The sequence below is a fragment of the Papio anubis genome, chromosome 1 (assembly GCF_008728515.1).
Source record: "Papio anubis isolate 15944 chromosome 1, Panubis1.0, whole genome shotgun sequence".
Taxonomy (NCBI): Eukaryota; Metazoa; Chordata; class Mammalia; order Primates; family Cercopithecidae; genus Papio; species Papio anubis.
In genome coordinates, this window is record NC_044976.1 from 191,228,864 (window position 1) to 191,252,402 (window position 23,539).

The window sequence follows — 23,539 nt, forward strand, 5'->3', positions numbered from 1 at the left end:
ACTGCAAACCATCTGCATGTCCTATTGTTTTCATTTCATTTCTAGAATAGGTCTGAAATTTGGCTATTTATTTCCATTTTCACTGTTAGTATCCTATTCCATGCCACCATCATCTGCCACCTGAACCATTCAATAGCCTAATATTCCTGCTTTTACACTTCCCTTCTGCTTCATTTTTTCCACAGTAGCCATCATGATCATTTTCAAGTATGTCATACCACATCTCTCACCTGCCTTCAGTGGCTCCCCATACTCCTGTAATAAAATACAAATTTCTTACCATGTTCTATAAAGTCCTGCATTATTCGACACTTATCTACATCTCCAGCCTCATCAAATGTTCCAGTTATAATTGCTTGTTAATTCTACCCACTCTGGACCCCCTTCTCTTCCCCAGACATTCACCAAGTTCTTTCTCACTTCATCACCTTTGCGCTTAACTTGAATAGTCTTTCAACTTTTTAAATAACTGGCTTCTTCTTACCTTTCAAATCTCAGTTCAAATATTACTTCTTCAGAGAGTCTTTTCCTAAGAGAATTATCAAAGAAGCTGCTTCTCCCTCATCTAACCTAGTAGTTTAATTTTTGTTCACTTGTTTATTCTCCCTCCTACCACAAGAATACAGTCTCTAGATGGGCAAGAACTTTGACTGTCTTTTTCCAAGTTGTATCTACTGGCACACACTAGGTTCTTAATAGACGTTTGTTTAATAAAAGTTATAAAGGTCAGAGCCAGTATTCAGACATAGATGTCTTACTCCATTTCCCATGCTGTTTTATTTTCAGTGTGAACTTTTTTATAATTTCTTAATTTTAATTTTTACTATTTCAGTATCCTTTCAAATGTACAATGCATATCATCTATTAAATATATAATCAAGTAGATGTGTATTATATATCCTGCTTACAGTATCATATGCTTTGTATTATAAAATTGTTGATAGGAGCCTATGCTATATGGGAAAATTTTTTATTAACCTAGGTAAGATAAAAACAGACTTTAAATAGGCATATTTTACACAAATGAAGATGGTTGCCTTCATAATTAAGATCCAGTTAAGTGATTCTTAGTGTACTTGTATTATACTACTACAAGTCTAATTAAATATACCGAGAAGTACCCATCTATACTGAATATAAGCACAATCTCTATCAGAAAAATTTTCTTTTATTTTCAAAAATAACTCTTATAATGTCCCATATTACGAGTGTGTAAAATCATATTTCTAGTCCATTTACTTTAGCCTAAAGAAACATTATAGGTTCACCATAATGGAGGAAGAAATAATATGATTAGTGTTCAATTTCTCATTAACAATAGCAATAACCGGCCGGGCGCGGTGGCTCAAGCCTGTAATCCCAGCACTTTGGGAGGCCGAGGCGGGTGGATCACGAGGTCAGGAGATCGAGACTATCCTGGCTAACATGGTGAAACCCCGTCTCTACTAAAAATACAAAAAAAAAAAAAAAACTAGCCGGGCGTGGTGGCGGGCGCCTGTAGTCTCAGCTACTTGGGAGGCTGAGGCGGGAGAATGGCCTGAACCCGGGAGGCGGAGCTTGCAGTGAGCCGAGATCAGGCCACTGCACTCCAGCCTGGGAGACACAGCGAGACTCCGTCTCAAAAAAAAAAAAAAAAAAAATAGCAATAACCAACTGACTAGAATTGCAAAATAATTATTTTCTTGGAGTTACATTTTTCATGGAGAAAGATCAGTAGAATACATGCTTGGAAGTCACGTAATTTCAGTTATAGTCAATTTCATTGCTGATTTGCTGTAAAAATTTTTTTTTCAGTTTTGTTGTACCTGGAGAAATGGCTCAATGTTTAAACGTCAAGAAGTATTTGTTTTAAGAATTTTTACGGCTGTATCTTTAGAGGATAGTGTAATTTTAGAGGATGGTTATGACTTTAGAGGATATTAAAGTTGGTTGTATCTTTAGAGGATCTTAAAGTTGTATCTTTAGACTGTGTCTTAAAGTTGTATCTTTAGTTGGTTGTATTTTTAGAGGATAATCAGAATATTTTAAAAATCTGTATTAGTTTTCATAGTGCAATAGCTTAAGTTCTATAGCAACAAATACTACTCCATACTTAAAATGAATAGAGTTTCCTTGTTTGTGTTTCTTTCTTACTACCAGGTTATAACTAATGATCTGTTAGTAGTCAATAAATCATAAAAATAGTATATATGCTGTTGGGATTTTTTTGTTGTTATTGCTGTTATTTCCAAAAGATATTTATAATTTTACTTAAAGTTTCTGTGATGACAGGTGAAATTAACTTTATAAAACACAAAATATAGGATAAAATATAGAATCACTTAATGTTTGCTTTTAACACTTAAAATTTCCTTTATTTATAACCTTTTTAGTTGACAAGCACTTGGATGAGGTCTAGGGATATAGAGGTCAGTAAGAAATAATCTCTTTCTCTTTAAGAGGCTTATATAGTTCAGGGTTAAAAGTATAATTTTTTGAGATGAGTTAAAGCATTCTATTTATTATTCTTTCAGCTTTCTGTTTTGAAAATATTTAAGGGTAATAGTATTATCAGGCTTATAAAAGTAATACTATGTTGTCAGTATCTGGACATCAATGGTCTTTCATCTGTTTCTGCCCACTTGTATGTTATTCCAATATCTTGATATATATATATTTCTCTAAAAATTAAGGAGAACTCAGATGTTTAAGATGTTTCTTCTACTGTAAATAGAATAAATAATGTTTGTCTATTGGAAATATTTCCAGTAGAATAAACATCTTAAACATTTCTGAATTCTTAATTTTAGAGGAAACAGAATTAATGATATTTAGAAAAGAATGCCACTTTATCTTAAATAATACTTTCCCTCCTTATATTTTATGAAGAGCATGATATTTGGAGTGTGTCATTCATTAACTTACTTCTGGTACAAAAACACAGACCTTTAGTATCTTCTTATACACACACAAAAAAAATCTAGAGAATGTGAATTTTCTTAGAAAAATAGGTCCAGATTTTATAGCATTCTAAGCTAAGCAGTACAATATTTGTCAAAGAACCACATTATTTTTGAAATATAACTTTTTAAATTATATATGCTGTTTCATAAAATATCGTACTTTCATGGTCTGATAATTCACTAATGTTTAATTACTTCTTTACAGCAATAAGTAGTTTGGAAGGATTAGTCGAAACAACAGCTTTTGGTGTCTTTGTAATAGAGATATTCCCTCTTTAGAAACACATCAGAGTCCTAAAAAATGTAATTTGAATAATTACAGGTTTGGGGAGAACCATTTTATCAAGGAGCTTGATATAAATGTTGATTTTCTATGACTCCCATCTCATGGGTGAAAGTTTTACTGAGTTAAAACTGACTTTTCATTTTACATAGATAGATACTCCCAAGGGAACAAGAGACAAACATTTTAGTCTTTGAAATTCTTTTAACACTGACATCATAGCTATTGATGAATTTTTAACACTTTTCATTGGAAGAGTTTTAAATTATAAAGGATTTGTTAAAATGCATCAGGTTTTCTAATTTTAAAAAAGTGGTCATTTGAAAATGGAGGTGATGTCTGGAGTTAAAGGATTAATTATGAACTATAATCTTATAGAATTTACCTGTAGGAATTTTAGGCTAACGCGCAGTCTTCCAGTATTAGCCCAAATTACTTGGTAATCTAACGCTCAGTTCCTCCATGAATTAGATAGAACTCAGACCTGCTCCAAAGAGACAAGTGTGGGACTCTGTAATATAATTTATTTTCAAATGCTACTTTGTTTTGTGTTTAAACATAATTATTAGTAATTTTCTAATCATTTTTCTAATATTATAGTTCATTATGGGTATATGTAAAATCTGTGTGTATTTATTTTGATTCTTAAGTAAAAGCTACATATTTCTATGGTCTCATTTTAGAGTAGAAAGGCACAATTAACAAAAGCTGTCTTGCACCCTTTGAATAAGCTAAGGATTTTAAATGGTCTTTTGAATACACTTAAACAGGAACATAATCAATGATTTCCTGAACATAATTCTCTTTTTATGAACATAAGTCAACATTATATTTTAAGAAATATAATGTATTTTATATATTTTAAGCCTGTTTTCTTTGTTTAGCTTTAGAAGAAACTATATCTAAAGTTGATACACCCCGATTTTTCAGGGTTTTCCAGCCAAAAACAAAGCACCTTCCTACTGGCCTGTCAGAAATTAAAAGGCACAGCGATCTTAAAAAGGAATCCAGATTTGTGTAGACAGTATCAAGTGGCTAATTTAGAGCCCCTCAAGTGTGAAAGGATGGGAGGAGGCTTCTATGAACATAGTTAGGCAAGTAAATTTTTAAAATACAACTGTAGCTTAAAATTTACATCTTTTCAAATTTATACAAGAAACCCTATAAAGCTATATTGATAAAGGTGCCCAACTTCATGCTGAGATATTTTTGAGGTGATAAATATGCAAGAGCTCTTAAAAGTCAAAAAAATATTTTTTAAAAACATTGTAAAAGGCATTAAAAAAGTGTTTTTAAAAAGCATTTTAAGAGTTCTTAAAAATCTCAAAAAAAGTGTTTTTAAAAACATTCAAATATTTTTAAAAGTATTTTTTAAAAAGTTTTCAAAGCCTTCATAAATATTAGGCTATTATAATTTACCTCATTCTTTTTATACACTATGGGGAAAAAGAAACTATTACAATTTTATACAGTTGCATGTTACGTGATCCCCCAACAAAGTCTAGGGAAGGGAGATACTCTTTGCCATCAGCAAATAGATACCATAGTTATTTTAAATTGAATCAATTTGTCCCTTTTCCTGCATACTTGAAATAACTAATATAGATATACCTATATGCTAATTCAGAATACTGTCTAAAGCCTAGATAATCTCAAAAATGTATGGTGCATTCCATCTCCCTAAAGAATTCTCATAGTTGCCCAGCTTTGCTTATAAGTGCCAGATTGTTAGGTTGGCACAAGCCCAAAGACAACACACATCGCAGAATGAAAATACTCCACCCTAAACGTTTTCATGACCTGTGTGCACTTTTCTAAGAGAAGCCAACACTGGCAGTAAACCTGAGTATAGGAATGTGTACAATGTGAGAAGTGATGATTTACATGAGATAACTAAAAACCTTACCCTTGATTAACTACTTTCAAAATAAACTCACTGAGTATAAAATAAGATGAAAAAGCATGTAACTAGAATCTTTCAGTAAGTTTCATCCCTAAAGGTGTTATTTTCATCAGTCATGACATAGAATCTAAAGGGTTTTGATTGAACAATCTTAATACAAACAGTCCAGTCTTACTACGGTAAAAGGGAAGAACGATTGGCCATGGCATTATTTTAGTGCAACAACAATTAGTATGCCTATGTGGAGGCATAAATCTCTATGAATTATGTAGGAGCCCTATAAAGGCAAACAGAAAGCATGTGTATGAAGCTTGCCAAGTATGATAGAGTATCCCTTAACTGTCTAGATCATTAGGCAGAAGCCAGAATTTCCTAAGCATTTCTAGGGAAGTATTCATCATTTTCATGTCATAACAATAACACCACCAAATATATACTATATGCGGGTACTTTTCTTGGAAATACAATAATTTCAAGGCATAGAGGTGTTAAAAGATATAGCCATTATTCTTATTTTACAAAGAAAGAAGTCATGTCAAAGTTAGTTATGGATATAGACTGAAACAAGTTATCAGTGGAGACACAAATCCCATTCAGATATTCTAGTTTTGAAGTAATTGCACCCTACTAACTTTAAGAAAATTTAGGAGTTATTGATAAGTTCATAGTTTGTACTTAAGTTCATTTGGCTGAATTTCATAAACTTAATTGCTAGTCCTTAAATGAAGAGGGGAAATGCTCATTTACATGAGTGACAAAGAAGAAAAAAGATAGTGTTTCCTTAGGCTGATTTAAGAATAATTTTAACTTAAAATATGACTCTTACAAGTCAGATAAACAATTGTCATATATTTCTACATTCCAGTCTACACTGAATTTGTTTATATCAATGCAAAGTGTGACCAAAGGATGCTTAGCCCTATTCTTTGAAGATGATACAGAAACACCATGCTTCATCATCAGAAGACATGTAATCTTACAATCTATAGTCTTATACCTGAACAGAAAATAAATTTACCTTTTTTAAAAAAGAAACCTATAATGTAACAGTTAAATATAGTCTTAAGGATCAAGAAAGCTTATAACGGTAGAGATTTACTTTAATACCTGTTCTTCTAATGCATTTCTGTTATATTATGCAGTATTCTGAGATCCTAAACGTTCTAGCGGACGTTAAATAACTGTGATATATTTTTCCAACCTGTGTTTATTACTGAAATTACTGAATTAATGGCTGCAAAACATCAAATAATACTGCCCAATATAAATCTTTTGACATACCCTTGTAAAGCAAGGAAATGCCTTTGTGTGTGTGTGTGTGTGTGTGTATTTGCAATTATAAGTTTAGAATCAAATTTTTTAAATTATGCTTAGCTATTTAAAAAGATGCACTTTTAATGTGTTTAAATATAGTTCCTATTATCTATATGTTTGCCCTCAATTTTGGAAAAATGTTAGTTTGATTTAGCTTTCCAGAAACATCTTTATCAGTCATTGCTCAATTTTTATCATCCAAAAATGTAATTTGACTATTATTTTAGCCTAAAAAATATTGACACAAATGAATAAGTAGATTATGAAATAAATAGGAGATTTTGTATTAAGCATCTTACGTTTGATAAGATTTTCAGGATTTTTTTAAAACAAACATTTGTCTGCTTCCTTGAAGTGAAAAGTTTCAAAACTATTCCAAAATGTTCCCAAACTGAATGATTTGTTTAAGGATTTTGGAGACACAAGTTTTAACAAAAAACTTAACATTAATTAAAAAAAAAAAAAAAAAGACTGGTGTTATGTCAGTAGTGTTTTTTGTTCATATAAGAGAGACTCTTATTATGTCCATGGAGGTAGCATGTATGTTAGATGACTGTATTAACTTTTATTTTTGTTCATATGTCAGACTTGCCTGTTTTATAAAGAAAGATGGGGAGTTGATATAGCCCATTTTGTGTACTACTTGTGATAATTTTATATTCCATTTTTTGAATTTGTTCATTTCAATAGTGCATTATCACTTTAAGATTCTGGTTGGTGCTTAAATTACAGTAACTAAAGGTTATTTTTCATATTTTAACCAGTTTAACCAGAGTTTTTAGTACTAGTATTAAGTTTTGAATTATGTTTGAGGTCTTAGACTTTACAGCATGTTTAGTTTCTTTTCATTTCTTATTAGTATTTTTCAGTACTTAATAGTCTCTTGCCCCCACCTCCAACAAGAACTTTCCTTTCTGTTCAACATCAGAAACATTTTCCTTTTGGCATGTGCTTTCTAGTTCCCCAAACACTATAAGCAAATTGGAAAGTTCAGCTGTCATTCTTGGAAGGTTACAGATCACACTAGCAGCCTGAGTAATCCAAGAGGTTTTAAGTATCATAGCATTTAGTTTAAAGTGAAATTTGCTCTGACAGGGCTGGCAGACCAATAGGAAAAAGAAATATTTGTGCTTGGAGAAGTGCATATGTAGAGACCAAAAGTATAACTGATGGCTGGAAGTGATTTCAGTCTAAAAAAACAAATCATTAAGAGAGTGCATAGGGGTAAAATACACAGTTCATATTTTAAAGAGTCTCAAAATGAACCAGCAACTAAGGTTAGCATTACATAGTAATTAGTTGTGGTGTTCAGGCTTTAACTCACTCAGTACCAGACAGTATAGTTAAACTATCACTGAAAAAACATTGCTACTTACATGATATTCTCTAGTTTAAGCCCATAGCAGTAATTTTTTTACCTTAGAAAACCAGGGTATTATGACAGATTATATAAATGTTGAACCAGTAACAGACAAACAATTATTTAAAGGAGGTGCTAATGACTCGGTTTATTGACCTAGGGGTTATTTAAGCCACTCAGCAAGTTCCCTTAACATTTGGTGGTATGAAATGAAGCATTGCTTGATAGTATAGAACTGCCAATTTTAAGAAGTCCTTGTACTTAATGGAAGAAATGTAAGTTAAAGATGACTAGATGGCATACCTTCATTAAAATATTGCCAGAAAAAGCCTGAGACCATTATAGGTTTGAGTAAATATTCACTTCAACTTGATAATCACATCTGACAACTTCCATTAGGTACCTATTAGAGCATTTTTTCTGTTAATAACTACAAAGAAGGAAAAATAAAATATCTTTTTTTTTTTAATTTATTTATTATTATTATACTTTAAGTTGTAGGGTACATGTGCATAACATGCAGGTTTGTTACATATGTATACTTGTGGCATGTTGGTCTGCTGCACCCATCAACTCGTCATTTACATCAGGTATAACTCCCAATGCAATCCCTCCCCCCTCCCCCCTCCCCATGATAGGCCCCGGTGTGTGATGTTCCCCTTCCTGAGTCCAAGTGAGTATTCCATGGTATATATGTGCCACATTTTCTTAATCCAATCTGTCACTGATGGACATTTGGGTTGATTCCAAGTCTTTGCTATTGTGAATAGTGCTGCAATAAACATACGTGTGCATGTGTCTTTATAGCAGCATAATTTATAATCCTTTGGGTATATCCCCAGTAATGGGATGGCTGGGTCATATGGTACATCTAGTTCTAGATCCTTGAGGAATCGCCATACTGTTTTCCATAATGGTTGAACTAGTTTACAATCCCACCAACAGTGTAAAAGTGTTCCTATTTCTCCACATCCTCTCCAGCACCTGTTGTTTCCTGACTTTTTAATGATCGCCATTCTAACTGGTGTGAGATGGTATCTCATTGTGGTTTTGATTTGCATTTCTCTGATGGCCAGTGATGATGAGCATTTTTTCATATGTCTGTTGGCTGTATGAATGTCTTCTTTTGAGAACTGTCTGTTCATTTCCTTTGCCCACTTTTTGATGAGGTTGTTTGTTTTTTTCTTGTAAATTTGTTTGAGCTCTTTGTAGGTTCTGGATATTAGCCCTTTGTCAGATGAGTAGATTGCAAAAATTTTCTCCCATTCTGTAGGTTGCCTGTTCACTCTGATGGTAGTTTCTTTTGCTGTGCAGAAGCTCTTTAGTTTAATTAGATCCCATTTGTCAATTTTGGCTTTTGCTGCCGTTGCTTTTGGTGTTTTAGACATGAAGTCTTTGCCCATGCCTATGTCCTGAATGGTACTACCTAGGTTTTCCTCTAGGATTTTTATGGTATTAAGTCTAACATTTAAGTCTCTAATCCATCGTGAATTAATTTTCGTATAAGGAGTAAGGAAAGGATCCAGTTTCAGCTTTCTACTTATGGCTAGCCAATTTTCCCAGCACCATTTATTAAATAGGGAATCCTTTCCCCATTTCTTGTTTTTCTCAGGTTTGTCAAAGATCAGATGGCTGTAGATGTGTGGTATTATTTCTGAGGACTCTGTTCTGTTCCATTGGTCTATATCTCTGTGTTGGTACCAGTACCGTGCTGTTTTGGTTACTGTAGCCTTGTAGTATAGTTTGAAGTCAGGTAGCGTGATGCCTCCAGCTTTGTTCTTTTGGCAAGAGCCAACAGACAGGGGAAAAAAAATGAAGTTGAAAGCACAATAAAATATTACAAAGTACACAAAGAAAGGAACCAGGTGCAGCAGTGCATACCTGTAGTCCTAGCTACTCTGGAGGCTGAGGTAGAGGATGACTTGAGGCCAAGAGTTGGAGGCTACAGTGCACCATGATTGTGCCTGTGAACAGCCACAATACTCAAGCCTGGGCAATATAATGAGACTTCATATCAACGAAAACATAAAAAGGACCATCATGAAAGAGAATCATCAGATTGTAATAGAAATCCCATTTTATCAATGTTCAGTATGCTGAGGAGTTTAAATTTGATAAGCCTTGTTTTAAAGCTTAGTAAAGCCTGTGATTCCAGCACTTTGGGAGGCCAGGGCGGGTGGATTGCCTGAGGTCAAGAGTTCGAGACCATCCTGGCCAACATGGTGAAACTCCGTCTACTAAAAATACAAAAATTAGCTGGGTGTGGTGGCATGTGCCTGTAGTCCCAGCTACTTGGGAGGCTGAGGCAGGAGAATCACTTGAGGAGTCGGAGGTTGCAGTGAGCTGAGACCGTGCCATAGCACTCCAGCCTGGTAACAGAGTGAGACTCCGTCTCGGGAAAAAAAAAAAAAAAAAGAAAAAGAAAAAAAAAAGCTTAGTAAAGTACATGACAGTACAAGACAAGCGCTCTAACAGCAAGAGTGTTAGGATGCCTGAGAATTACAGTTAATAGAAGAATTTCAATGAGACTATATAAAATGCAATAAATAAGTAAATTAATAAAAAGGAATAGAAAAATTAATGCAATGATATAGTATCAAAAAGTACCAAGTATAACATCTCCACATTAAAATATAGTCACTAAAATAATACTCTGGAGGCAGGTTAATCAACAGATTAAGATGTATAAGAAGAGAAGTATAACTTGAATGAAATTAGAGGACAGTCAATGGAATGGAATTTCTTTACCATTTAGAATAAATCAGTGACTGTTTTACACATGTTCCCTTCATCATTAGTACAAATTAGTTTTTATCTGAAGTATCTCAGTGTAGTAACTAAATTGAAAGGAGTTTTCCTCAAGGTGTTTTCACCCTTAGAACTGACAGATGTCCTTCAAAAAATGTTTTTAGATGAGTATTTTAAATACAGCCTCCCACTACTCATATAATTTGCCCTTGATTTTTGAAAAAAAACACTAGTTTGAATTCATTAAGAATAAGAGTCTTTAAGATGCTTTAGCCACTTTTTTTATTATAATAAAAGAAAAAGTTATAATTATGCATATAAAAAATTAAGAATAAAACTAAATGGAAAATGACAACTAAACTTGATATATGCTGGTGAAACTCATTAGAAGACTTCTTAACCATGCTCTTGGATTTTATTTTCTCAACAATACAAAAGTTCAGGTCCAAAGAAATGAGTAATACCTTTGAGCAACTTAAAATATATATTTATTACATATAGATTTATAGAAACAAGATGCCATTAATATCAGGTCAATGAAAAATTTTAGAAGCTATGTTATAGTAATAGTACTTTAACATTCATGCATATTACTTTTTTCAGTGTTCAAGACAATCAGCATCTTTTCTTATAACCTATTTTCTTAGGCACCCAACATTCACAAAAGTTTTTTTGCATGTAACTGATAGGTATTTCTATTTAGCTGTAAATTATTTCATAATCATAAAACTGGACATTAATTATCTGCGAAAGCAATGGACACCACATTCTATGAATGTTAAATGTGCTGAGAAGTTTAAATTTAATAATCCTTGCTTTGAAACTTTGTGAAAGTACCTGAAATTCAGTGGTAAGACAAGCTCTCCATCTAGTGGTTGGTCTATAAATGACAAACATTTAGATCTCGATGTAGTAACACATCATTTTACTAGTGTTAGGTATTGTTTTATACTCATTGTTTCATTCAATTTGCACATCTCTTCTTATTCTAAGAATTTCAAGGAGAAAATATTCTCTTTTCCAGAATAGTTCAGCCCTGTAGAAAATAGGGGCAAGCTTCTTCTACAGTCTGATTTCATCTATGTGGAATACCACAGCATCTCAGTCATTTGATGAAGCATATTCCCATACTAAGGGGGCAAAATTTGCTCCATTCCAATTAACTATAACCTTTAAAATTTCCAGACAGTTTTGAAATTATTCTCCTTAACTCTCAGTCCCCAACATGTAAAGGTATAACTTTAAATTTTTTTTTTTTTTTTTTTTTTTTTTTTTGAGACAGGGTCTCACTCACTCTGTTTCCCAGACTGGAGTGCAGTGGCGGTGATGGCTCACTGCAGCCTCCAACCCCCTAGGCTCAAGTGATCCTCCTGCTTCAACCCCATAAGTAGCTGGAACCATGGGTGTGCACCACCATGCCTGGAGAGTTTTCTGTATTTTTGTAGAAATGAGGTTTTCCCATGTCTTGAACTCCTGGGCTCAGGCAATCTGCCTACCTCAGCCTCCCAAAGTGCTGGGATTTTAGGCATCAGCAACAGCACCTGGCCTAATAAAACTATTTTAAATGAGAAAAGATGGTCCGGGCACAGTGACTCACGCCTATAATCCCAGCACTTTGGGAGGCTGAAACGGGTGGATCACAAGGTCAGCAGTTCAAGACCAGCCTGGCCAAGATGCTGAAACCCAGTCTCTACTAAAAATAGAAAAACTGGCCGGTGTGGTGGCACACACCTTAATCCCAGCTACTTGGGAGGCTGAGGCAGGAGAATCACTTGAACCCGGGTGGCAGAAGTTGCAGTGAGCCAAGATCACGCCACTGCACTCCAGCCTGGGCAACAGAGCAAGATTCCTTCTTAAAAAAAAAAAAAAAAACAGAGAAAAGATAACATTGTTGTGAATTGTAGCATATTTGATCATTGTTATTTCTGCCAGTACCCCTCTGTAGGTTCTCATTACTTCACATTTGGACAGCTGTAATAGTTTCTTCAGTGTTTATGATTTTGCATCTCAACCCCCTTTCCTACTACAATTATCTTTCTAAAACATAGAATTTGGTCATTCTCTTTCTTAGGAACTGTTGACGACTCTCCAGAAGCCACCAGTTCTTAGCTTTATGAAAAGCTTCAATATCTAGTCCTAACTGCCCTTTCTAGCCTTATCTCCTGCCACTTGCTGATATCATAAATCTAAAACTTTAACCATAACAAACCATTTGCTCTTCATCGGCCACTCCTCTCTGTTGCTCAGGCTGCTCCACCATCAGGAATTCTGTCTGTCTTCGCCTGTGAAATCTTACTTGTCCTTTAAGACTCATTCATTCGTGAATTCATGTATTTTTTGAATACATGTCAGATACAATACTAGAGGCTAGGGATATAGCAATGGCCAAGACAGTCCTTGCCCTCCATGGTGTTTGTTTTCTAATGGGAAAGAAATACAATAACAAAATATGTCAGGAAGTAACAGATGCATTAAATCAAAGTATTTTGTATGAAGACTTTCTAGCTGCCAAGATTCTCCTGAAGCAATTTGTACATGTCTCTAAGATACTCTTATGTTAAATATTTGGCCCCCCTCTTTTCTTCTGTAGCAATTTATACATATGCTACAGTAGTATGACATCAGGTTATTATCAGAATATTTCTTCCATGTTAGGTGCCTCCAATCCTTATAGTCAAGGACTATGTCTTATTATTGCCTTCCCAGCATGTGTTTTTTCCTTGGCTTCAAAAACTATACTTAGAACATTGTAGGAACTCAATAAATGTTTCTACTATTGGGATAGGTGAATGGATGGGCAAATGGTATATAGAGTCACTATTAACAATAGACCTAAATTTCCCATGACAAATCATACTTAAGCTGAAATTACCCTGATGATCAATTAACAATCTACTTAGAAAGGTAAACATACTAAATACTGATTTTGATTCTATAATCAATATATTGGAGAAATTCATAAAAAGAATGAAGTATTCTAAGAAATTATGAAGAAGTAATTTCATATGGTTTTATAATATCCTGGAAAGTTTCTTCCTATAACAGCTCATGTTAAATTCTTTCACTTGACAATTCCAAAAGCATTCCAGCCTTCAATATTACCTGATGGATCACAAAGACTGGTTTGTTAAGAAAAATCACTGTTGCCTATTTACAAATATGTAGTCATAAATGATTTTGTCTTGGGAAGAATAGAATTCCTAAAGACAGACTCAGACCAAAAAGATGAAATTCAGCATGGTAGTTATAAGTAAATTTTGAATGTGTGTGTGTGTGTACAAACACAACTGTACATATATATAAAAAACTTAATGTTACATATAACAATATTATATAACTACATACAACTCAATGTTATGTATATACATATACACATATATACACAATTATAAGCAGTCAATATTAGGCAACTTTGTGATAATATCTTCTTAAAAATTTTGTTTAAGATTAATACAGTTTTAACCTACAATAGTATAAAGTCAGATATAGGATCTTTTATTCTGTACTGGTTTCAGACCACATCATAAGTATCATGTTAATTTTAGCTTCTTCATTTGAAGACAAACACTAGAAAATGGAAGTGGTTTTAGAGAGCAAGTGAGATGGTAAAGATTGAAGACCATGTAATGAGGCTTGAGTAAACCAGGGCTGTGGAGCAGTCATATCAAAGAGGAATTGGACTCCTTGTGTGGTTTCAGAGGGTAATTCTAAGACTAATTGAACTGGATTTTAGAGCTGTGTAATAAAGAACTTTCCAACAGTTTTACATATCCATAAATGGAATGAACTGCCTTCACAAAGTAGTGAGCACTTCTTTCTGGAGGTGTTCAGACAAGAGCTGGATAGACCCTGTCAAGGATGTTGTGAATAAAAGTGTAGCCACGATTATTTCCTAAAATGTTCCCAAGTCAGACTTCCATGAGCCTATGAAACAATAATTTGGCCTGCATTTATTCTTTTTTGTAGCCATTTACTAATAAATTCATTACTTGCTCTACATTGATATTGCTGACCTAGGAATTTAAAAGAAGAAAAAGACTTGTGTTGCTTTTATCTCATTTTAATAAAATAATGATACTTTTCACTTATGCAGCACTTTTCATCCAAGGATTTCAAAGTGCTTTACAAATACGCACTAATTAAGCCTCACAAACAGCCAGAGGTAGGTGATTTTCTTCTCTTTCTACAGGAATGTCAACTCTGGCCCAGAAATTTAATAAGAGCCTGTGAGTGCCTGGGATTCCTTACTGGCTGCCATTCCCTTGTTATGTGCTGCATGTGAAGCATCACTTGTCATTTCCAGATTTCTTTTTTCCTGCTCTAAATCATCTCAAGTTTAGAATTCTAATGATTGCTATTACAAATGTGTTTGAAGTCTTGTAAATATTAGTGAAAACTCAGTCTTCTGCTTGCTGAATGCTAATTAGATTTCTAAATTTATTTTTAAAAACACACTCTAGATGTGGTTTTCTATTTGTTGTTGAGTTTTAAATATAATTTTTGTCTTTTAAAGAACTTGTCATTTTTCTTCCTAGGTACCCAGAAATAATTGTTCTTGGGAAATAAAACTTAATGGCAGATTGACTTTTTGCCCTTATCATTCCTAGTTATCTTTTCGCAATAAACAATAACTATTTTCTTTGGACCAGAATTATGTATTTTCAGGAAGAGACACTGTATTTTGGTGATTCAAAGGTCCAAAATATGTTATCTGAACATTAAGGATAAAGGTGAAATGACACTAAATAACCAATCCTGTAAAGAAAAAATACTATAATAGTGGCATATACTAATCTAGAGGGATACACTACTTTTTATGTGGGTTAGGAGTAGCAAGAAGAAACTATGTACATACAGAGACACGCACCCTACAAGATTGGATTAAATTCCAGTATACTTATAAATAGCCACATATTCAAACTGGTATCTGAAGCAAAATGGTCACACAAGGCAAGAGCAGATGTGGCATATCAAAGCTTACTTTTCCTTGCTTCTCAGGGCCCCTAGTGAGGGCGTACAAATTCCTGTGATACACACTATTGAAGTCAAGTCTTTCCAGATCAGGAAAGCACAATTTTTGCTGCAGCATTGCCTTTCTATATTCATAGTTTCTATCTCCTTCAAGAACTTACATGAAGAATCTATCTGCTTCTGTTTAAAGGAAAACTCTCCTGGTTTTGAACTAAACTCAGCATTAGCAAGGCTATATCCTTTTCCCAAGGAAAAAAGTAAAGTGTCTACATATTCCAAAAGAATATCTCCAGGTTTTAGCATCCTGGAAAGCCTAATTTCCCCCACTATATTAGAAAGAATCAAATGAGAGGGATTAAAGAAACAAACTATTTGTTTCACAGTGAATTTAATTAAAAATTTATTAATTCTGTAGATATAGTTGATTTTTCATAATACAAAAGGACCTAGGACCTATGTCAACGTATTCTCTAAACTGATCATAAATGTTTTAAATATTTTTTTCTTTAAACAGCAAGTTCATCTGTGATACATAATGAAGAATTCCAGAAAAGATCATTTTACAGTTTGGTTTCAAATTTTATTCCTTTTTCCCCAAATGATATTTGTATATAGAAATTCAGAAAAGTAAATGATGTCCTCTACACTGTAATACCCACAGGTGTCTCTGGGTGAACTGTTGACTGCATAAATAGATCTTTACCATAGTAACCTAAAGACCATGCTGTTCAAGACCAGAGATTTATAGGTTCAGAAACTCAGACTCATCAGTGCTCAAGGGTCATTCTTTCACTGACTTGGGACTTCTGATTCTTATCAACAATGTGCATGACATATTTTAAAAAGAAAAAAAAATCCATTTGTTAATGTACAGTGGAAGTTATAACCATCAGGTAGATTAGGTAATATCTAAGTTTATTATTTACCCTATTGGCAAATTACATGGGAAAACAATGATCAATAGTTTGCCTATTAGTCATAGAAATAAAAAAAAGGGGGAGAATTTTGCAACTTGAATGTAGAATGGCCTCAGACTCTGAGAATGTTAAATTCCCTTCCTGACTGAGGACCAAACTGCAAAAAAGGCCAGATATTCCTTATGGTGTTATAGCTTACCAGATCACCACACAATTGCTTAGGTGGCTACAACCAGCATTGTAGCCGAGAAGCTCCTTGTTTTGTGCCAACGACTGGCAAACTCCCTTCTGAGGACCATCTTCTTTTAGATAAAATTATAGTGATATTGCTAACAAGTCATCTGTGAGATACTCTGTTTTGAAGGTGCCTTTTCATATTTCCTCACTGTCCCATATATGCCTCTTGTTTTCAAATTACTGAAATAGATCTTGCCATAGCCCCCAGATTGAGAAACGAACATAAGATTAACTTGTGTTTAACCTAAGCTTACTGCTATTTGGCCTCAGAGGAGCTGCTAAAAACGATAAGGACTGGTTAAAGACAGGTAATAAGCAGAAAGATGAAGAAGGAACAAGTTGAAATCCAAGCTATGTAATCAACAGTTGTATAATGGAGAGTTCTTTAGATAGATAATTACTTGTTAGCCTTAGTGCTTGCAGAGAAAAGTTTTCAATAACTTTTACTCTAATTTTAAGCTGATACCAGTGCCTCTTAGTTCACTGACTCCATTAATTTCTGAAACATCTGTTAAGCTACCTCTTGATTCCCTCATCACAAAATTTAGTCTCTCTTCCCATGAGACCAAAGTAAGAAAAGGTGCTTATATTTTTACCATTTCAAAATAAAATGTAGACTTAAAAATTTCAACCAACTTTGGGAAACTATAGACAAAGTTTTGATGTAGGAGGAGCCCAAAACAATAAATTGTGTCCAGGACTGCTCAGTACAAATGCTAACCTGAAACTTGTATTTCAGAACTTCCATTCTCCTAAAGGGTAGAGTCACTGGACCAGTATGTGTTATATGTATTTTGGCTCTTTACATTTACTCTTTAGTTCCATCTTAATACACACCAGCATGCATGCACATGCACACATGCACATACACACATTTATTTAAAACCTTAACATTTTAATAGTTACTTCTAAAGTGTGTCAACTTAATCTCACTCTGAGTGTGACAGAGAGTTAGTGCCTATGTGAATATATTTTTTCATCAGATTCAGCTTTTGCTATTGAGGGAAAATTATCTTTCCATCTCCTCATGTAGTGCAAACTTAAATCATTTAAATGTGTTTTATTTTTCCAAAACTTACATTTCTGCATTACAAATGGTTTCTATTGATTGGAAGTCAAGCTCACTAGCACTCACTGCATGAGCTATGCATGAGCATGTTAAGGCCACCATATTCTGCCTGGTAACATTAATACTTTGTCATTTTCCTAAGTGTCGGATAATTCCCTGACCTTTAAAAAGGACTTTGGAGAACAGATTTTCCTCTAAATAATGTATTAATAGATCAACAAGTAATTTTTTTAATAATCATGAAGTTTAACATACTTGAAGCTATCTTTACAGCTCTGAAGGTTATCTTTGGGTTTCTGTTATTTCCATAGAATAAGTTGAACCAGAATTTGTAATTGCCTTGCTGTCACTCAAAAGAAATAGATACTTTTTGTAATTGTTTGCATTGAGGAATCAGAGGAAGGATTTGCAGATCAAGTCTGACTAATTTTCACATTTTGTCAAATTCCTTATCTTGTTCTTTTAATCATAGGCTTATGGTATGATTTGGCCCTGCATGAGAGTTCACTGATATAACTCAAACACATGTTTTTACTAAAAGTGGAATTAGTCCCATATCGTCATATGAAAAGACATTATAAACAGCAAAACTCACTTTACTACAGTTTTATTTTTATCATTCCCTAGCAATATATTACTGATCATTGCTAGCATGTAAAATCTTTTCATATTTTTGCTTAAGAGCCATATATAAGTAATTCATTAAATAAAACTTTTCTAACTTGATTCTTCCACTTTGTTTAGAATAGTACCTACTGACAGAGGTTTCTCATACTTTTAACACACATTGTTAGAAGTATTTTATTATATACACTTTTAATGGCTCTATTAACCTTAAGAAAAAAAAGTTAGTGATATCCACATAAATCACTATCCCTGCTAGGAGGAGAATGTTGGTGGTATAAAAATCTAGGCCTCTTAATCTGCATTGTGGGTGTGTGATGAAAAACATAGCTTATCATTCCTTTTTCTCTTTTTTAGCCTTGGAATGGATGCCTTTGGCCAACCAGTTGGCATTCTTGGACGCCCTGCCACAGCATATGGATTCCGCCCTGATGAACCTTACTACTATGGCTATGGATCTTGATAAAGTATCTGTTTCCATGCGTTACCTCAGCTTAGAAGAAATCTGTGTGGGTTGGGTTAATTTTGGATCTTTGCCTAATAATGCATGTTGATGTTATTGTGGGTCTGTGTTTGTTTTTATTTTTATATGTTGTTAGCTGCAAATTAACCCCAGCCCCTTCTGTCTCCTGTTAAGTACAGTCGATACTGACATTGTTCACTCATCAAACCACATCTTGATACTGAGTAACATTTCCCATGAGCCTCAAAACTGAATGCTGAAAAGCTACTAGACTGGAAAAGAAACACTGCATTATGTACGTTAAGTGACTAATTTAATTTCAATTAAAAAGCATAAAGTGAAAATGAATAAGTGAAAGTCATGTGTTTATATTTCACACGTTTCATTACGAATTACATGTTAACATAGGGTGCACATGAGTTTTATTTTTTGTCCTTTTTTTCTGCTTGTAAAGTCTTGAGTAATTCATATAATATATGCTACCTTTATAATTTATAAAAAGAACATCACCTTCATATTCCATGCCATGTGCCTGAAAGTTTCCTTCCCAAAGTTTATTAACTATGAGTTTTCAATTAATAATGGAACATATGCCATAAGTTATTTATGGTTATAGTCTCTTCAGAGGTTTTAATTCACGTCTTCCTGGTTGTAATATAGAAATCCTAGGACAACTAGTATACAAGACAAGCAGTGATACAAGATTAGCATTTGGCTTTTAACTTTTATTCTTCATAAATTTAGTGTCTAAACCATGGGAAAGCTAATTAAAAGTCTCATTATGGAAAACTAAGGAACAGAATATTTCACTCACTTTGGTACCCAGTTCCCAATTATTCACTTGTTTTTATAACATAGCTTTAGATAGCAAGAAATGGATGGACATTATACAATAATGAGTTTTAAAAGTAGTTCAGTGTTTTCATATTGAGAAAAATGTTCAATTCTACTTGAAAAACTAAGCAAACAAATAACTATAATAATAACTATAATCAGAGATAGTTCCATGATCACCTGCTATGGAAGGAAATATGAAGCTTCAAAGGGAATACATAGATCAAAGATAAGACTTCTATTCTTGAATTTAAAATCTCGTTGATCTAAGTACACTATTTATTTGGCTTAAATTACATTTTAAGCAGAGGATAACATTTGGAAAAGGCCTTTGAAATAACTCAGTCTGCCTACTTATTTAAGAAACCAATCACATAAAGAATTTAAATGTAATCAACAGATATTTTCCTGACTACCTGCTATGTGTAAGGAAGTATATGATGCACCTTAGGGGATGTTTATGTTTATGTTTATGCCTTTGATCTTTCTGAAAACATACATTTATTTGTCTTAGTTTCTATTTTAACCATAAAATATTAAAGCTGGAAAAGGCCTTAGAAGCAACCCTGTCCAACTCTTTTTGCAGTCAAAAAAACTGTGGCCAGGAGAGATTAAGTGACTTAGTCAATGACATAGCCTGTCTCTTTGCTTCCTATTCAGCAATCTCAATACTAAATACCTTGTTTTATTATTTTCATGCGTACAAAGTATAAATACACATAAGTGACATTAATAGGAAAATGATGCAAACATCCTATAGCTTTAACTTCCCTCATGTTGTTATAAACTGCTTTAGGAAGAACACCCCCCAAAATTGATAACATTCCCAGGGCTATGCTCACTGAATTTTACATGCACATACTCACTCTCCCTAATTTTTTTTCATTAGTTTAGGACTTAACAAATTTAGAAATTGTTTCCACTCAGGTATGAACTGGTTTACCATTGCATTTTTATGAAGGAGTGTTTTTCTAAAGAGATTAATAAGGAAGACTATCTAAAAAAAGATTTGTTTTAAAACAGGGTCTTGCTCTGTCACCCAGGCTGGAGTGCAGTGGCACAGTCACCATTCACTGCCGCCTCAGCCTCCCAGGCTCAAGTGATCCTCCCACCGTAGCCTCCCAAGTAGCTGAGAGTACAAGCATGTGCCACTGCACTGGGCTAATTTTTTGTTTACTTTTTGTAGAGACGAGGTCTCACTATGTTGCCCAGGCTCATCTCGAACTCCTAAGCTCAAGTAATCCACCTGCCTCAGCCTCCAAAGTGCTGGGATTACAGGCATGAGCCACCATGCCCAGCCTAATATTTTTACATACTTCAGAGAACAAAAGGTTTTGGCCTTGGGCACTTTTAGAAATAAATTTTATGTTGTAAGACGAATATCCTGTCCTCACCACATTTTGACTACAAATTTAGGTCAGATTTATTTTAATAACTAAATTGTCATGGCTTCGAGCCCTGATTTATAGCTGAAAATTATTTCTTCTCCAGAGTTCTTTGCTCTTTCTGAGAGTTCATTAAGGTGCTTACTCACATAGGCCCAGGAATAGGTTTCTCATATTATGGTTCCTCCTCTTCCCCCTACACGGCTTTCTCTGTGTTCATCATCCTCATGAGATCACAGCTGCCCTCCACATGGGAGAACCACTGCTCCCTCCACTTAGGACCTGGGAAGATGACACTGCTCTCCCCTTTCTTATTCCCTTCCATGTGTGTGACACACCTGTTGCTTAAATCTGCACAGCACAACAGAAACTAAAGCTATATGTTTCATCATGACTTTACAGAGATATAAGTAATAAGGGAAGAGAGATATCATGCAAAATAACTTGCTATTATTACAAGAGCCAACAGTCACAAGGCTCTCACCTGGCCTGCATGGCAGGGCTAACTTGCCCTGTGCCACCAGAAATACTCAGGAATCTTTAGAATTCTAAGATGAGGCCAAACTCTCAGAAGGTCCCACAGAAAAGAGTGTTTTTTCTTCAAACCAACTGAAGACCTACTTTCAGAATCCGTTTCTTCTTCCAAGCTTAATTGTTATTAGCTACCTGATCTTCAGGATTTTACAGATCCTGTATATTTTAAGTCACAAAACAACAAGAGAGAAATAGAAACTGTCTGCCTACTTTTTCCCCAAGTGGTAGCTGGAGGTTTGTTTTCCTTTTTTTTTTTTTCTCCAGCCCCCTTTCTTTTGGGACAGAGTCTCTCTCTGTTGCCATGGCTAGAGTGCAGTGGCACTATCTCGGCTCACTGCAACCTCCACCTCACCTCCTGGGTCCAAGCGGTTCTCATGCCTCAGCCTCCCGAGTAGCTGGGATTACAGGCACCTGCCACAATGCCTGACTCATTTTTGTATTTTTAGTAAAGATGGGGTTTCACCATGTTGGCCAAGCTGGTCTCAAACACCTGACCTCAAGTGATCCACCCACCTCGGCCTCTCAAAGTGCTGAGATAACAGGTGTGAGCCACCGCGCCCAGCCTGTTTTTCTTTTTTAACCTAGTCAACTGACCTAGTTATCGGCAAGTCTTCCCAAATTCTATCATTGAGGATACATTGAGGTTTTTAGTGAGGTGAATTACTGTGTTCTTCTATGTCTTTGTTGCTAGTTTAGTGGAAAATTTGAAAATACTGTTTTCTCCTAAAATATCTAAAATCCCACATAGACATGTGTAGTAGTTAGGTTTCTCCCGAGAGACAGAACCAACAGGAGGGAGGGAAAGAGGAAGCAAGGGAGGGAGAGAGAGAAATTAGGAGAGAGAGAGAGGATTTATTAGGGCAATTGGCTTACATGATTGTAGAGCTTAGAAGTCCCATGACAGGTCGTCTATAAGCAAGAGAACCAGGGATGCCAGTAGTGTGGCTGTCCAGGTCGGAAAGCCTCAGAACCAAGGAAGCCAATGGTGTAACTTATTAGTCCAAGGCTGGAAGTCTGAGGACCTGGGACTGCTGGTGCAAGTCCTAGAGTCTGAAGGTCAGAGAACCTGGAGTTCTGATGTCCAAGGGCAAAAGAAGGGTGTCCCAGCTCCAGGAGAGTGAGAACAAATTTGCCCTTCCTCTGTCTTTTTCTTCTATCTGGACCTTAAGCCAATTGGATGGTGCTCAGCCACATCAAGGATGGGTCTTCCTTATGCAGTCCACCAACTCACATGCCAATCTCCTCCAGAAACACCCTCACAAACAACCAGAAATAATGATTTTCCAGCTGTCTAAGTATTTCTTAACTTTTCTTAATCCTAAAATTAATTATCACCACGATCTAGGTGGGTAATTTAAAAGCTACAAAATTGAAATGATAATGCACTAGGCTTTGTGATGTGTTCTTGGAGTACAGCAGCACTGCCCTCCTATTTGGGATAAAGACTGGTCTGAAGCAGGCATTAAAGAAGGGAATACTGGGGGAAAATCAGTGATGTGGAATAAAACTTTAAGAAGCTCTCTGACAAGGCAGAGGAAAAGAACGTGTACTAAATGATAAATAAGAATATAGGAAGCAAAAATCAGAGCACCAACATTTGTCTAGTAAGTTTTCCAGTTAAAATTTTTAAAACTCCTTTTAAAAAAGTACAAGAAGAAGACAAGAAAACCTTCCTGCATTAAAAAAAAAAAAAAAAAAAGGATGCCTTTTTCCTACAATATGGTCATCCTGTTTTGAAAATGGAGACTGGCACCTATCTTGACATACGCTGGGAAAGGTCTTATGAAGAATGAGTTAAAACCTCCATAAGAATCTTGGAAAGAAAGACAAAATATCTTCAGAGAAACAGACCACCCTGAGAACTTTGACATTAAGTGGCAGAAAACAGTGAAGTGTGATCCGTAGAGCTGTTTCCTTTTATTGAGGAGATAGATTTGGAACTCAGAAATACTACA

The 23,539-nt window shown here is 34.7% G+C and overlaps 1 protein-coding gene across 6 annotated transcripts in view; it reads left to right on the forward strand.

Moving 5' to 3' along the window:
- The window catches only part of KIFAP3 (kinesin associated protein 3), a 155,107-nt gene extending 135,928 nt beyond the window's left edge, over nucleotides 1-19,179 (forward strand). For 3 of the 6 annotated variants that reach the window (XM_009193698.2, XM_003893543.3, XM_009193733.4), the window contains one exon: nucleotides 18,726-19,179. In XM_009193698.2, coding sequence (XP_009191962.1) covers nucleotides 18,726-18,831 — 106 coding nt within the window. In that variant the 3' untranslated portion in view covers nucleotides 18,832-19,179. Of the gene's footprint in view, nucleotides 1-4,155; nucleotides 7,145-14,643; nucleotides 14,713-14,739; nucleotides 14,777-18,725 lie in introns of those variants that run through there. The other 3 variants (XM_009193718.2, XM_009193723.4, XM_021930661.2) reach the window with 3 other exon arrangements.
- The last annotated feature ends 4,360 nt before the right edge of the window (nucleotides 19,180-23,539 follow it).